The sequence below is a fragment of the Podarcis cretensis genome (assembly GCF_951804945.1).
Source record: "Podarcis cretensis genome assembly, chromosome: 15".
NCBI lineage: Eukaryota > Metazoa > Chordata > Lepidosauria > Squamata > Lacertidae > Podarcis > Podarcis cretensis.
Genome location: NC_137185.1, coordinates 12,171,973 through 12,186,808, shown reverse-complemented (window position 1 = coordinate 12,186,808; position 14,836 = coordinate 12,171,973). Strand labels below are relative to the sequence as shown.

Here is a 14,836-nt window from a genome sequence, read left to right as displayed (position 1 = left end):
TTTGTTGGTGTCAAGTCTTTCAGATTCTAAAAATCCCAGAAATGCATTCCCTGAAGTGACCAATCCTAATCCCTAATCAGACTAAAATCAATTTTAAGAGCTTCACTCTTGAGACATACTTTGACAAAGAGATTTGCTCAAGTCAAAACTTTTGGAATACCTTTTGGAAGTACTGGAACTCTGGCTTGTTGGGACCTCAGGTAAGTTAAGAGCGAAAGGATTAAAAAAAAAAAACTAGCCACAGCTAAATGGTAGAGTACACACTCTGCATACAAATCCCCCAATTTTGAGCCCTTAGATAAGGCACCCCCAAACTCAGCCCTCCAGCTGTTTTGGGACTACAACTTCCATAATCCCTAGCTAACAGGACCGGTGGTCAGGGATGATGGGAATTGTAGTCCCAAAACAGCTGGAGGGCTGAGTTTGGGGGTGCCTGATTTAGATGTTTCTGGACTACAGCCTGCATCATCCTCAGTCAGCATGGCCAATAGTTAAGGATTATGGGAAATGTGGTCCAACATCATTTGGGGACTCAAGGATAGGGAAGGCTGCTCCAAGAACATAGGGGACCTGCTGGCTCAGACCAGCGATGCATCTGATCCAACATTACATTCTCACAGTCACAAGCAGAGATGTGTGGAACAGCAGTCTCCCAGTAATGATCCCCAACAACTGGTATTCAGAGGTATATGAACAATGATACTGGAGGCAATATATAACCACCATGACTAGCAGCCACTGATAGTATTAATCCTCCCCATAAATTTGACTAAACACCATTTTAAAGCCATCTGAGTTGGCAGCCATGCCTTGTGGGAGTGAATTCCATAGTGCAACCATGTGCAGTGAAAAGACACACCTCCTTTTGTCTATCTTGATTCTTCCAGTGTTCAGTTCACTGGACGAGCCTGGAATCTAGTATTATGGGAGACAGAGGGAGAACCTCTCTCTGTCCACTTTCTCTATGCCACCCATAACTTCATACAGCTCAGTCATGCTGCCATCACAATTTGTCCCTAAAGAGACCCAAACGGTTTCCCTGGTATCTCTGGGGATCTCAGGTAGGAAGCCTAAGGAACATCCGGGCTTTTATACTTGATACCCTTCAGAATGAGCAATGATAAAGGAAGTCTGAGGCTATAGGCTGCACTCCCTCATAGTGGGGGAGGTGTATGCTAAGTTATTGTTTCAATACACTGCATCTGATGACATTAAAGAGGCTTTCTTCATTGATCTTTATACTGTCAAATCCACCAAGAATGACTAATTGTTTCCATTAAGTACCAGCCAGCAAGATTTGCTAAAAAGCCAGATATGTGGCATTAACTGTGCTTTGATACGCTGCTAGCAAATGCATCAAGGCTTGGCTAAGATCACCATTCACATTTTACACTGGTTGTAGATATATAAAAAACTGACATCACAAAGTAGGTGTACGTTAACAAAGAAATTCTGAATAATCTAACACAATCCTTACGAGTCCAAGACTCTGGTAGTATACTTATTCCATACCAAGCATTTATTCTTAGGAAAGGAGGTTACCAATATTTTAAAGGCAACTGCAATTTTAAAAGTTACACCAGAATTGAGATTATACCTGGAGCAGGGAACCAGGTGTGCAAGAAAGGCTTGCTGAGAAGTTGAGAACTTTGTGTCATGAGTCACAAAGAGCCATCGTGGAGGGGCTGGTTGGACGTGGGGGGGGGGGCGCAGCTGGAGGAGCTGCCTGCAAATGACCTTGGGAAGGGGCCCAGTGGTTTTGAACAGACTTCGTCAGGGCCATGAGTGAAAGGAGATGCTCCAATAGTCAGTTATTGATGAGGAGTTGGATCCTGGGCAGGAAGGGGGTGTTCCTGTGGTATGGCCTCCCAGTATGCCACTCTGAACTCTGCACCCATTCCCCAGGGTCATCAAGAGGCAATCCCTGCACCCTGTTCTGGTTTGACCAGCCCCTACATGATGTCTCCTTAGATCTCAGGAGGCTCCAGCAAGGCAGGCTCCAGCAAGGCATGTTTAACAGTGAAAGGAACTCTACAAAGGATGCACATGGGCAGGGACTCCCTATTCAATACATACTGGTGAGTAGTGACTCCATGCATGGTCCTTAAGCATGCTGGAACAGCTGCCTTCCATATTAACTACTGCACTTGGCCACAATCGAATCATTTAGTTTCATGCTGTTTATTGTGTGTGCATGTTTTAATGAAGTTCAATCTTAATTCTCAGCAACCTTGAAAGGATACATTTCCTGAAAGGCAGAATATGAATAATTGTAACAAACAAAATGAGCCAAGCAAACTCAACCGCAACTCTTCCCAGGAGTCCTTCAGTTTGGACTGAAAAAAAGAGAATGAAGTCTTGCAATCTAAATACTGCCACTATATTATCCCGTTATTCTGAGTGTGATGCTGATAATGCCAAGGTTGCAGGTTTGATCCCTACATGGGACAGCTGCATATTTCTGCATTGCAGGGGGTTGATTCTCAGGGTCCCTTCCAACTCTACAATTCTATGATTCTATATAGAATTTACCTTTCATGGTTAAGAAAGCCAAAAGCTTTACAAGAAAATCACACACCATCACTTTAAGGCAGTGAAGGATACCAGTATTGATCAGGGAACTTTCACTGAATAATGCATAGTTAGGCATTGCATGGAATGCTTTCATCTACAGCAGAGCATTCAGCATCTCTAGATATATTCAGAGCAGGTTGTGGTTGCTTCTTGTAGAAACCAACTACTTAGCTGGCCAGCAGATAAACCATTTGTTAAAGCAAGGGTTGGGGAAACTGTAGAGCTGTAGACATTCTTGGACTCCAGCTTCCATCTGCCCATCCAGTATGGCCAATGGTCAGGGATTGGTAGCTACCAAGTTGGAGAAGGCTGGTCTAAACCATTAGCTTGACTGCAACTATTAAAGATAAAGGTAAAGGGAGCCCTGACCATTAGGTCCAGGGTTGCGGTGCTCATCTCACTTTACTGGCCGAGGGAGCTGGCGTACGGCTTCCGGGTCATGTGGCCAGCATGACTAAGCTGCTTCTGGCAAACCAGAGCAGCACATGGAAACGCCGTTTACCTTCCCGCCAGAGCAGTACCTATTTATCTACTTGCACTTCGTGCTTTCGAACTGCTAGGTTGGCAGGAGCAGGGACCGAGAAATGGGAGCTTACACCATTGCGGGGTTTCAAACTGTTGACCTTCTGATTGCCAAGCCCTAGACTCTGTTGTTTAACCCACAGCGCCACCCACATTTAGGGCAACGCTAAAGTTTATCTCCTTCTATTTGAGGACTTTTGCAAGAGATCTCTAGATGTCCAGATGGGATTTTTCCAGCCTGGTTGATATTCAAAGATGACACATACAGTTCTTCAGTGACACAGACTAAGGATAGAATGTTAAAACAACCCATTTGACTCATAAAAGCATGTTTTAATGGCTCAATCAACTAAAGAACTGAAGCCTTATTCTGAATCTAGCTGGTGCAAATGGCTAGTGTTTTTACCAGAGGACTTATCTCTTCTCAAACACAAGTGGGAATGTCTCTTAACTGCTGTAACATATCTATTATCTAAAAACAGGGAAGTATATGCTTTTTCTTTTGAACTGCTCATTCATGTGCACAGTTATTCATATTCAACCAATTTACTCAATAAACTAAGTAACTTCTTTAAGTGGGCAGCAGTCCACATTGTTGCACAACAGTGCCTCACAGCTTTTACCATTAAGCCAAGTCCTATTTACTTTGGAAAGACTTGTCCACCCACACTTTGTTGTGATTATTTATCTACTACCATTTGCTCACCCAGGGCACAGAGGACAAACCAACCAAAGACAAACACTTCAGAAATTTGAGGGGAAAGAAACCTTAAAAGCAGGTCTCTTCATTACGAAGATCTGGGTTCTTCTTATTTTCCCAAGAAAACTTTCTGAGAAATGAAACTGCGTGGACGGATCTCTGGCTGTGAGAGGAAGTCAGTAAAATCTGCCAGATCATCACATGTAGGTGTTGCACAATTTTCAGTACTGTTTAAAAAATCCAAGTCATCTCTGAACATCCCAGGAAAGTGAAATGACTATATGGAAAGCAAATAAAAATTTACTAAACGGATATGCAATCTGTGACTGTGTTTGCATGTCACAGTAAATCAGAAACCATTTGCATTCCACAAGAGCACAGAAGAAACACACCACATTCCTTGGCTCAGCATTACATCCAAACTAAGATAGTAAACCAAGGATTGTTCTTGGCTAACCAATCATGGTTTGAGCAAAACAAACCACGAACCTGGGTGCAATGCTAAGCCAAGGTTTGAGTTTGTTTCCTCCACAACACTGCTAGCATGGAGGACCTAAACAAGCCGGATAAGAGCGCTCATTTTTAAACAATTTGATAGCCCACTCTGATCAAAAGCTTGTCCTCTACATTATCAACAAAAATTAGTCCTACCATCGGTTATTATATACATCTGTCATTATTTCAGCTGCAAAGTGTAGTTACAGTTAGGTGGGTATCCTGCCTAAGGTTGCCAGAATCATGGCCTAAGGAGAATTAAAAAGTGAATTTTCTTAGATCAACCTTAGCCAATCTGGAACTCTTCGGAGGTTTTGGGAGGCAGCTCCCATTAGTTCCAACTGGCAAAGCTGTTGGCAAGGGCTGCCTGTATCCAGACAATAACTCTGAAGCCACTTTACAGCACAGGCGAAGTACTGCTGGTCTGTTGGCCAGATCCAGTCCAGGGTATATTCCCATCTGACCCCCAGCTTATCCTCAGCTCCAGTGCTCCTCAATCCCACCCTGCATTCCTTCTCGCCTCCCACCCTGATGAAAGAGCAATGGGTGGGGGAAGCACTGCCTGTTGGGAGCCACTGCTTGACAGAAGGAGAGAGAGGCAGGTGACACATGTTCCATTCCTCAAAGCGACAACAAAAACAAAAGCATGTGGGTGGGCTCTTGTTTTTGCACATTTCTGAAACTTCCCTTTTATCTTGAATAGAGCAGAAATGCACAAGGGCTACGGATCTGGGCTAATAAAAAATTGGCCTCTTTTCTCTTTTAGAATGTAATAAAAATAATAATGTTCTTGGATATGCAACTGAACAGCTCGATCCTAAAGAAATGGTCATTCATTCATTGAGGTGAGACTAGCATTTAGGTATGGGTGCAATCTTATGGTCACTTACTTGGCAGCTAGTCCTTTCTAAATCTAATGCCACAATCCTACACACACTAACTAGGGAGAAGCCCCACTGAACTAAATTGGACTTCATGTCTGTAAATCTGCCTTAAACAGGACCCCATGAAAATATGACATGAGCTGTAGTCTTAAACATATTTACAAAATAGTACATGGGGCTGGATTTGTTTAGCACTGCAACCTAGGTTGCTTCATGCAACTCAACACCCTATTCTAAGTGCATTTACTACCAATGAAGACTCACTGATGTCAGTGAAACCTTCCACAAATGGAAAGAGCTGTGTCAAAATCCCACATCAGCCATGAAATTAACCAGACGAACTTGAACCTGCCACTGTTTCTCAACCTAACGTGTTTCAGAGATTTGCAGGGAGGAAAATAAGAGGTGAGAAGGGATAAGTATGTATGCCACCCCAAGCTCCTTCAAGGAAAAGAAATACAAACCCTTACATACATTTTCTGCTATATTTTTCCAGGAACAAGTACATTCAAGGGCCCTCCCTACCACACACATAAGCCCAATGCTCAAGGAAACATCCATGAGATGGGTTGTGGGTTTGAGCCACAAGTTCAGCAAAAATATTCCTGCATGGGGGGGGGGGTTGGACTAGATGACCCTTGTGGTCCCGTGCAACTCTACAATTCTAGGATCCCTCATCTTCCTATCCTCCGCAAAAGAAACAACTGAATAAACTTCCCTTTGCTTTTGATTGCTTTTGTTCATATCCCTCACTAAAGGCTAACTTTTTATGGATGCTTTCACAAAATTCCTTAGTTCTTATCTCCTAGTGAAATGAAGCCCACATAGATACAAGTAAACCTAATGCACATTCCTCGCCACTGTTAACCTTGGCTTCAGGCTGCCTCCCCCTCTGCTTCCATCCTCCACACCACCTCTAGACTTTTACATTGTAAGCTGTTTCAGGCAGAGACCTGTTGTCTTGCTGTAATTCTATAAAGCACCATGCACACGGACTGCGTTATGCATAACAGAATGAATCTCTTCCAGCAGGAACCTTCCCCTGCCTTGTTTTGCCTCTGTAAAATAGCATGCACACCAAGGACCCCATGGGCCATGACTACTATTACTAAGTAGATCCCAGCTTTGGGTGGGATCTAGCACCACTTCAGCTCTTGGGCAGCCTTCTCTGTGAAGGGCCATACACACTGAGGGTACTGTATAAATAATAACAATGACTGCACTCTCCCTGGGGCAGAGACATGTTACAGAAAAGCAACATGAATACACAAAGTAATATGGAGGTGATTTTTATAATCCTTTACAAAAAGTTCAGAAGAGTTACTAAAGTGTCTTAAAGCCGCTGTGCTGTTGTGGGTGTGCAGGAAACAATGTATGCCTTAATTGAAGTTGTTTAGGGGATACAGTACTAACAATCGAGGCAACAAGCTGAGTTCTAAGCAGCTGAGATATGGGAAGGGTCATACGCACAGAATTTGAATGCAGAAGGTGCCAGGTACAATCCATGGCATTTTCCACTGGACTCTTAGAAAGCTGCTACTGGTAGGCAACTAGAGAGAGAGCCTGGCAGATCTGCACCATACATTAAAAACACACCCAGAGCACATTTAAAGCACATATATTTCCCCAAAGAATCCTAGGAACTATAGTTTGATAAGGAATGGTATACAGTGGTGCCCCGCAAGACGAACGCCTCGCAAGACGGAAAAACCGCTAGACGAAAGGGTTTTCTGTTTTGGAGGCGCTTCGCAAAACGAATTTCCCTATGGGCTTGCTTCGCAAGACGAAAATGTCTTGCGAGTTCCTGCGGGTTTCCCCCCTTCCCCCCCCTTTTCCTAAGCTGCTTATCAGCTGATCCGCTGATAAGCCACTTATCAGCTGATCCGCTAAAAGCCGCTAAACCGCTAATAGCGCTAATCCGCTAAGCTGTCAATGGGCTTGCTTCGCAAGACGAAAAAACTGCTATACGAAGAGCCTCACGGAATGGATTAATTTCGTCTTGCGATGCACCACTATATCTGTGAGGGGTAAACTACAGTTCCCATGATTATTTGGAGGGCGGAGGTTGTGTGCTTTAAGTGTTTGCTGAATGCAGTTTAAATCTATGTTATGGATTTGCCCACATGTAACTCAGTGGGACCAACTACACTTTTTCATGTAGAAGGTCCTAGGTTCAATTAAAAGCACTAGATGCCAGGAGATAGGACAGACAAGTGGACACACCCTTACCACCAGTCAGTGTAGAAAGTGACATTGTATAGGGCAGACTCTTTATGTTCCTAAGTGAGTGGGTGGGTGCATGCATACAGGGGTGGAGTGATGCCACTATGACTCCCCCATTTCAAAGAAACAACTCCTATCTAGGAAGATAGTCTTCCTCTACTTCCACACATAAGCTTCTACTTAACTCGCCAAGCAGAAAGAGTTGTTGGAAAAGTCTCTCTCACGCCCCACTGCATACATACAACACCCCACCCAGGGCCAAGTAACACTCACTCCCAGGCGACCTCCTCACAACCCTTGCCTTGCCACAGTAGTTTATGCATCGATTACTTCAAGACTGGATTACTGCAATGTGCTCCTGATCCGGAAGTTGCAGTTCATGCAGAATGCTGCAGCATGATTGCTTACAGCAGCAAGGCATTGTCAACCCATAACACCTGTGCTCAGAGCCCTGCACTAGTTGCCAATTTGCTACTGAGCCAAGTTCAAGGTGTTACTATTGGCATATGAAGCCCTCAACAACTCGGCACAAGTTTGCTTTATCAGATGTGCACCCACTCAATGGCTTTGATCAGCGGAATCAGCAGTACTTACAGATGCCACATAATACCCGTTCCGTATTTGTAAGAGCTCGATCCTTTAGTGCACCTTGGAACTCCCTGCCTATTGAGAACAAGCAGGCGCCTTCAGCGTACTCTTTTTTTTGGGCACCTGCTAGAAGTCTACCCAGAAAGCCGAGATACTTTTAATCTGCTTCAGTTATCTTAACTTTTGTATTTTGAAGGCAGGGTTGTGAATTTTTCTATATTTTAGTATTTCATCCTTTGTAAACTGCTTTGATGTGTGTGTGTTTGCGTGCCTTTTAAAATCAATGGTCTATAAATTTTACGGCGCCAATAAAACAAACCCTGCGAGGTAGGTCAGGCTGAGGGGCTGTGACCTGCCCTCAAGGTCACTTGGCCGAGTTGGAGGCGTGGAGTGGGGAGGATTTGAACCCAGGTCTCTCCCAAGCCCTGGTCCACATTCTCTCTAACCGCTGCACCACTATGGCCTCGCCTACCTCCCAGGGCGGGCTCTGGTGAGGCTATAAGACGGGGGTGGGGAAAAGGTCCACCTATCCTGCCTCGATCTCCTCGGGAGGGAAGAGAGTTAAATAAAATACTAACACAAATAAACGAGGCACGCCCAAACACTCCCCCCCCCGCCCTCCAAGCCGGTTTCAATCTGCCCCCACCCCGCACCAACCCAGCAGCACCAAAACCACTGTTAGCTAAGCGCTCCGCCCCACAGAAAAACCGCCTGAGGTGGGAGAAAAAACCCTCCCGCTCCTCAAGGTGCAGCTGGCATTGCCGCCGCCGCCCGCATCGCGCATACCTTCCGCCATGTTGGCCCTGGGCCGCTGCCTCGGAGCTCTCGCGAGATCTGAGGTGAGAGCGGGAGGCGGAGGGGCGAGATAGAGCGGGGTGGGAGGGGTGGGGAGGAGAGAAAAGGAGGCGGCGCGCGCACGCGCAGTAGCGGCACAGCCTTCCTGACTGTGCTGAAGTTATGGCCGCTAGGAAGAAGCTGCAGGAGGACCACCGATTTCGGGTTTCGAAGGAACAGTTTTACATCGCGCGTTCTTTTCCGAGGTCTTCCTTCCCCGCCCCGAGGGCGATGTGCCTCTGAGCACGTGCAGAGTACCACCGCCTCTGCCCGGAGAGGAAGTTTTGTCTTGCTTTTAAAAGCGAGGCCATGGCCAAAGTGCCTCTCTGAGCATATTTTTATTTTATGTACTGAAGGGTGGCGTACGTGGTCCTCCCGCGCCCTCATTTTTAACCTCAACACACCAACCCTGTGAGGTAGGCCGAGAGGCGGGGACTGGCCCAAAGCCACCCAGGTTGAGCTTCCTAGCTGAGCTAGGATTTGAACTGTGGCCTTCCAGGCTGTAGTCCGACACATCAATCCGTTTTAAATATTGTAAAAAGGTAAAGGGACCCCTGATCATTAGGTCCAGTCGTAGCAGACTTTGGGGTTGCGGCGCTCATCTCGCTTTATTGGCCAAGGGAGCCTGCGTACAGCTTCTGGGTTTTGTGGCCCGCATGACTAAGCTACTTCTGGTTCACCAGAGCAGCGCACGGAAACGCCATTTACCTTCCCGCCAGAGTGGTACCTATTTATCTACTTGCACTTTGACGTGCTTTCGAACTGCTAGGTTGGCAGGAGCAGGGACCAAGCAACTGGAGCTCACCCGGTCACGGGGATTCGAACTGCTGACCTTCTGATCAGCAAGCCCTAGGCTCTGTGGTTTAACCCACAACGCCACCCGCATCCTAAATATTGTGCTTTAATATTAATACAGTATTGTGTTGCAATCTATCCTGGGACCTTAGGTTGAGGGGTGTGCAATAAATAATAAAAAGGAGAAAAGAGAAGACTGCCTTTTGTAAATTAGAACACATGGCCACTCCGCTGCCATAACAGAAGTGTAAATGCATTTGCTACCTAACAGGGCTTTTGAAAGGTCAGTAAATTTTTATGAGTGTTTTAAAAAGATTTGATTTTTTTTTTTGCACACAGTAGACGAAGAGAACCAGCATGAATCCACTAACCAAAGTGAAGCTGATCAATGAGCTGAATGAGCGTGAGGCACAGCTTGGTGTACAAGATAAGGTCTCCTGGCATGCAGAGTATAGTGACAGTGCTTGGGTATTTGTGGGTGGTCTTCCCTATGAGCTGACGGAAGGCGACATTCTTTGTGTGTTTTCACAGTATGGGGAAATTGTGAACATAAATCTGGTGCGTGATAAGAAGACAGGGAAATCCAAAGGTTTCTGTTTCATTTGCTATGAAGATCAGAGAAGCACCATTCTTGCGGTTGATAATTTTAATGGAATAAAGATTAAAGGAAGGACAATTCGTGTGGACCATGTGGCTAACTACCGCCCACCGAAAGACTCTGAGGATATTGATGATGTGACAAAAGCTCTCCGAGAAAGTGGATGTGGTGCTAAAACACCTCCAAGTTCACCAGAGTCCCCCAAAGACAGTGAGGTGGTGGTAAAGAAACACAAAAAAGAGAAATGCAAGAAGAAGAAAGAGAAAAGAGAGCACCAAAAACGGGTGAAAGAGGAACAGCTTGCAGACTCGCCTCCTAAAACCAAGATCAAAGTGGAGAAGGAAGACCCAAAGTATGAACGGCATGCCAATGTGAATCAGCAGACCTGGAGTAGCACATCTGGGCACAAACATGCAAGCTGGGCACAACATGAACGGGAGTCTAAGTAGGAGCATGCGAGAGTTAGGTCTCCAGACAGCCACAGACAGGGACAGGAAAGAACAGAGAATAATCCACCGTGAGAAGCACAAGAAGGTAGATACTCCCAAAGAAAGGCCCCGAGCAACAGAAAGCAGATGAACCTGGGAGTGATGTGAGAGAAGAGAAGCCCTGCAAGGAGTTGTCTTCAAGCCACCACAGACCTGACATGCAGGGAGCCCTGAATCCTTGGTGGAGTTAATGTTGTGTGCTGTTGGCCTCCGTTTTTTAAGTAACTTTGGATTGGTTTTAGAAACAGAATAATAAAATTTGCATATAGACCAAGTCTTTACATGTTGTTTTTGTGTGTGTAAAAATTAAATTCTGCTTCTCCCTGTCCTGTACGGGGGGGGGGGGGGGGGAGAGAGAGAGAAATTCTTTTCTGTAAACTTGTAAGTTGTGTGCCAATAACAGGAATAGCGATGGAGAAAAATAAAAATTAGAACGATAAGTGTTAGAACATTTATCTCCACTCCTTTGTAGTAGTACAGAATCTGGAAGAAAATGGGTTTCTAATAAACACTGTAATCCTTTTATGTACCTGAGAATAAGTCCCACCGAACTCAGTGGAGTTTACTCCTGTGTAGGCATATAGACTACACTGCTAATTATGTCTCTTATTACAGACTTGGGCCTCTGTGGCATTTACCAAAATCCAAAAGCAACACTACAATAGAACTTTACATTAGGACCAAAGTAAGATTGAAAAGGAGCAAACCCAAGTTCAGAGTTTCAGTGAACTGAAATATGATGCTACCACTACATTTTCAGTTTTCCTAGTGGCCGTCATGGCTACCTAAAATTTGATTGTGCCAAGAGCTGTCTAGATCTTTAATATGCTATCCAATCCTAATATTTTCCAGGTTGGGAAGAAGGAATAAAGTAGCATTCTTTGTAGTATCCCATTGAATTCCATCAGTAGTTGCTGTTGACATTTGTCTGACTCAAGAAACAGACAGATGGAGTGTGCCTTTGGAGGTCAAACCGCTGTGTTAGCAGCACCGAAGTAACCTCCCTGGGATGCAAGCCAGGGCAGTGCGAACAGAGGTCCTGGGTTGCCCAGATGACAAACCCCACCTCTCAGCCTCACTGATGTGGTCCAAAGGAAAGCAGAGCAATATGTTTTGGCACCAACTTGGCAGGAGTTGCCAGAAGGGGGCATACAAAGCGCCATGCAATCCTCTTGGGAAGTCCACTCCGGATTTCTGCAGGGTTTACTCCTTAGCCATTTCTTCTGAAGATGTGCAAGATAGTGGAGGTTTAGGATCAGTTTTCCTTCTCCTAGATGGGTTACCTTCCCAGGTTGACAAGCCTCATCTGCCCCTCACATCCTTCTACAGCACGTGCAGAAACAGCCTTCTTTACCACTGGACCCACTACTGGTCTCGTTTGTTCAATCCGCCAGAGCATGTATTCACATTTTAGTATTTTAAAGGTAAAGGTAAAGGTACCCCTGCCCGTACGGGCCAGTCTTGACAGACTCTGGGGTTGTGCGCCCATCTCACTTAAGAGGCCAGGGGCCAGCGCTGTCCGGAGACACTTCCGGGTCACATGGCCAGCGTGACATCGCTGCTCTGGCGAGCCAGAGCCGCACACGGAAACGCCGTTTACCTTCCCGCTGGTAAGCGGAGGTGCTTTCGAACTGCTAGGTTGGCAGGCGCTGGCACCGAGCAGCGGGAGCGCACCCCGCCGCAGGGATTCGAACCGCCGACCTTTCGATCGGCAAGCCCTAGGCGCTTCCATAGTAGCCAGTGATGAAAAAGCTCCTCCCAGAAGTTTGCTGTGTACCCCAGTTACATCCAATGCAAAAAAGAGAATGAAATGTGCCGTGTTAACTACCCTAAAGAGGGACGCGGGTGGCAGTGTGGGTAAAACCTCAGTGCCTAGGGCTTGCCGATCGCATGGTCGGCGGTTCGAATCCCCGTGGCGGGGTGAGCTCCCGTCTTTCGGTCCCAGCTCCTGCCCACCTAGCAGTTCGAAAGCACCCGTAAGTGCAAGTAGATAAATAGGTACCGCTTTCTAGCTGGAAGGTAAACGGCATTTCCGTGTGCTGCGCTGGTGCCGGCTCGCCAGAGCAGCTTCGTCATGCTGGCCACATGACCCGGAAGTGTCTCCGGACAGCGCTGGCCCCCGGCCTCTTAAGTGAGATGGGCGCACAACCCTGTAGTCGGACATGACTGGCCCGTATGGGCAGGGGTACCTTTAGCTTTACCTACCCTAAAGTCAGAGTACAAAAAATTATTTACATCCTGCCTAAACTACCCTGGCCCATTGTCATGAGTGATGGGAACTGAGGTCCAATATTAGGACAACCACACATTCTCCACCACTTTTACACTGGTGTGAACTGGTCTGAGACCTGTGTGTATAGGGCAGTATACAAATTTAATAAAGTATAATAATAATAATAATAACAACAACAACAACCATCTACGAAAGCCCCATGATTGCCTGTGGAGGACCAGATATCTGACACCAAAATTAAATTTACAGATACAAGGGATAGGGCTTTTCAGTGGTGTCACTCCCTGAGGAAATCTGACAGGTCTTTAGATACGCTGAAGACATTTTCTTGTACTGCAATACTCAAAATCATAATCCCTATGGTCTGCATGCATACTTAGGTACTGCTTTTAAAATTATAAATTGAAGTGGTCTATGTCATTCCTAAGAACTCAGGAAGCTGCCTTATACTGAGCCGATTTAATGGTCCATTTGCTCAGTATTGTTCACACTGATTGGCTCTCAGAGACACAGGAGTTTTTCCTATCCTTACCTGGCGATGCCAGGAATTGAACCTAGCATTTTCTGCATGCAAAGCAGATGCTCTCCCACTGAGCTAAAACCCTTCAAGCTTCTTTTTACGATTCATACTTTTAGTAAGATAAGCAATGGAAATGTTTTCCTGAAAGACAAGATACAAATGAATTTAAAAAGTCAGGACTGGAAGAGACGTTTCTACTGAACCTTGGATCCAGTTGGCATCTTGCCTCCTATGCCCACCAATATACCCCTCTTAACAGAGACAGGTCAGCCTTTCCTGCAGTTTGTGCAGTGACCTGTAAACCTCCACAAGGCAAGATAACTCTTTTAAACAAGCTGGTTAATATCCCAAGAACCGCACTCTAAAAGCCATCTGTATCAGGCCCCGAAGGAAGAATAGGAGACATATTCCCATTTCTGAATAACTGTTCTAGGGGTGAGCTTGGAAAAAAGAAACCAAGCTTATATCCAACAAAAGAAAAAAGCATGCAGTTGTCACCTTGCTGGCATCCATCTGTCTCAAAGTGTGTGTGTGTGTGGTGTCAAACTGCTGCATTAGCATTTTCTTCCTGGTCACCAACCAACCAATAACAGGAACTCTTCCACAGTAGTCCTTTAAATGGTGTAACAGTGTAAGCACTTGCAATCAACCACAACACAGATTTAAGCAGACATGTTCAGAACCAAAGAGTAAGTCTAATGCCAGCAGTAGCCAGGACACAACTTGTTATAAAAAGCAAGCACAAAATAATGTTGTAACTTCATATAACACAATGATCAATTAGATTTTAGCCTTAAAAGTTTTGACAGCTTCTTCAAAAAGATGTGGTTTAATTTGTCTGAAGTGGGAAATATCCCCCAGCAACCCCCTCCCAAACCATTCTGGACCCTTTAGAACTGACAAAAGAGTTAGATTCCTGCTCTCTCCTAGGCCCCCTCCCCTGCCCACTTCCAATGGAAAAGTCAAAGTTTTCCCACAATCCAGCTGGGTTCTCTGCTCAGCCCTGCTTCACCCAAGGTGACAAGAGAAATTCTCCTCCCTCTCAAACTGCCATCACGGCAGTGCAGCTTGTGTTCAAGGGACAAATAAGTGAATGCTTTGTTGGGAGACCTTATTATTCCACATCCAGCTGGCCGCCTTTTGGATCACAATAGCTGCCCTAGAAACACTGGGATATTTCCCTTCATATTTTAATTATGGAATAGATGGCCAAAATGTAAGACAACCGCCCCCCCCCCATGTCTTACGCAAGCAGAAGAGCACAAATGCTAGCCAGCTGGCTGGCAAGGACTCTCCTCCCCCCACCTCAGCAGGAGCCAAACAATTTTGGTTCTTGTTTGAGCAATTGTCTAAATCCAGCTATTGTGTCTGGGTACTAAACA

General features: G+C 45.6%; 2 protein-coding genes across 2 annotated transcripts in view; one reads left to right on the top strand and one right to left on the bottom strand.

The window, feature by feature from the left end:
* The window catches only part of ANKFY1 (ankyrin repeat and FYVE domain containing 1), a 46,839-nt gene extending 38,018 nt beyond the window's left edge, over positions 1-8,821 (bottom strand). The window contains exon 1 of the mRNA XM_079955432.1: positions 8,773-8,821. Within this exon, the coding sequence (XP_079811558.1) occupies positions 8,773-8,782 (10 nt within the window). The 5' untranslated portion in view covers positions 8,783-8,821. The remainder of the gene's footprint in view (positions 1-8,772) is intronic.
* Positions 8,766-10,971, top strand: LOC307204268 (RNA-binding motif protein, X-linked 2-like). The gene is made up of 2 exons (XM_079955877.1): positions 8,766-8,825; positions 9,958-10,971. The coding sequence occupies exons 1-2, from the start codon at positions 8,781-8,783 to the stop codon at positions 10,660-10,662; spliced, it is 750 nt and encodes a 249-aa protein (XP_079812003.1). The 5' UTR covers positions 8,766-8,780; the 3' UTR covers positions 10,663-10,971.
* The last annotated feature ends 3,865 nt before the right edge of the window (positions 10,972-14,836 follow it).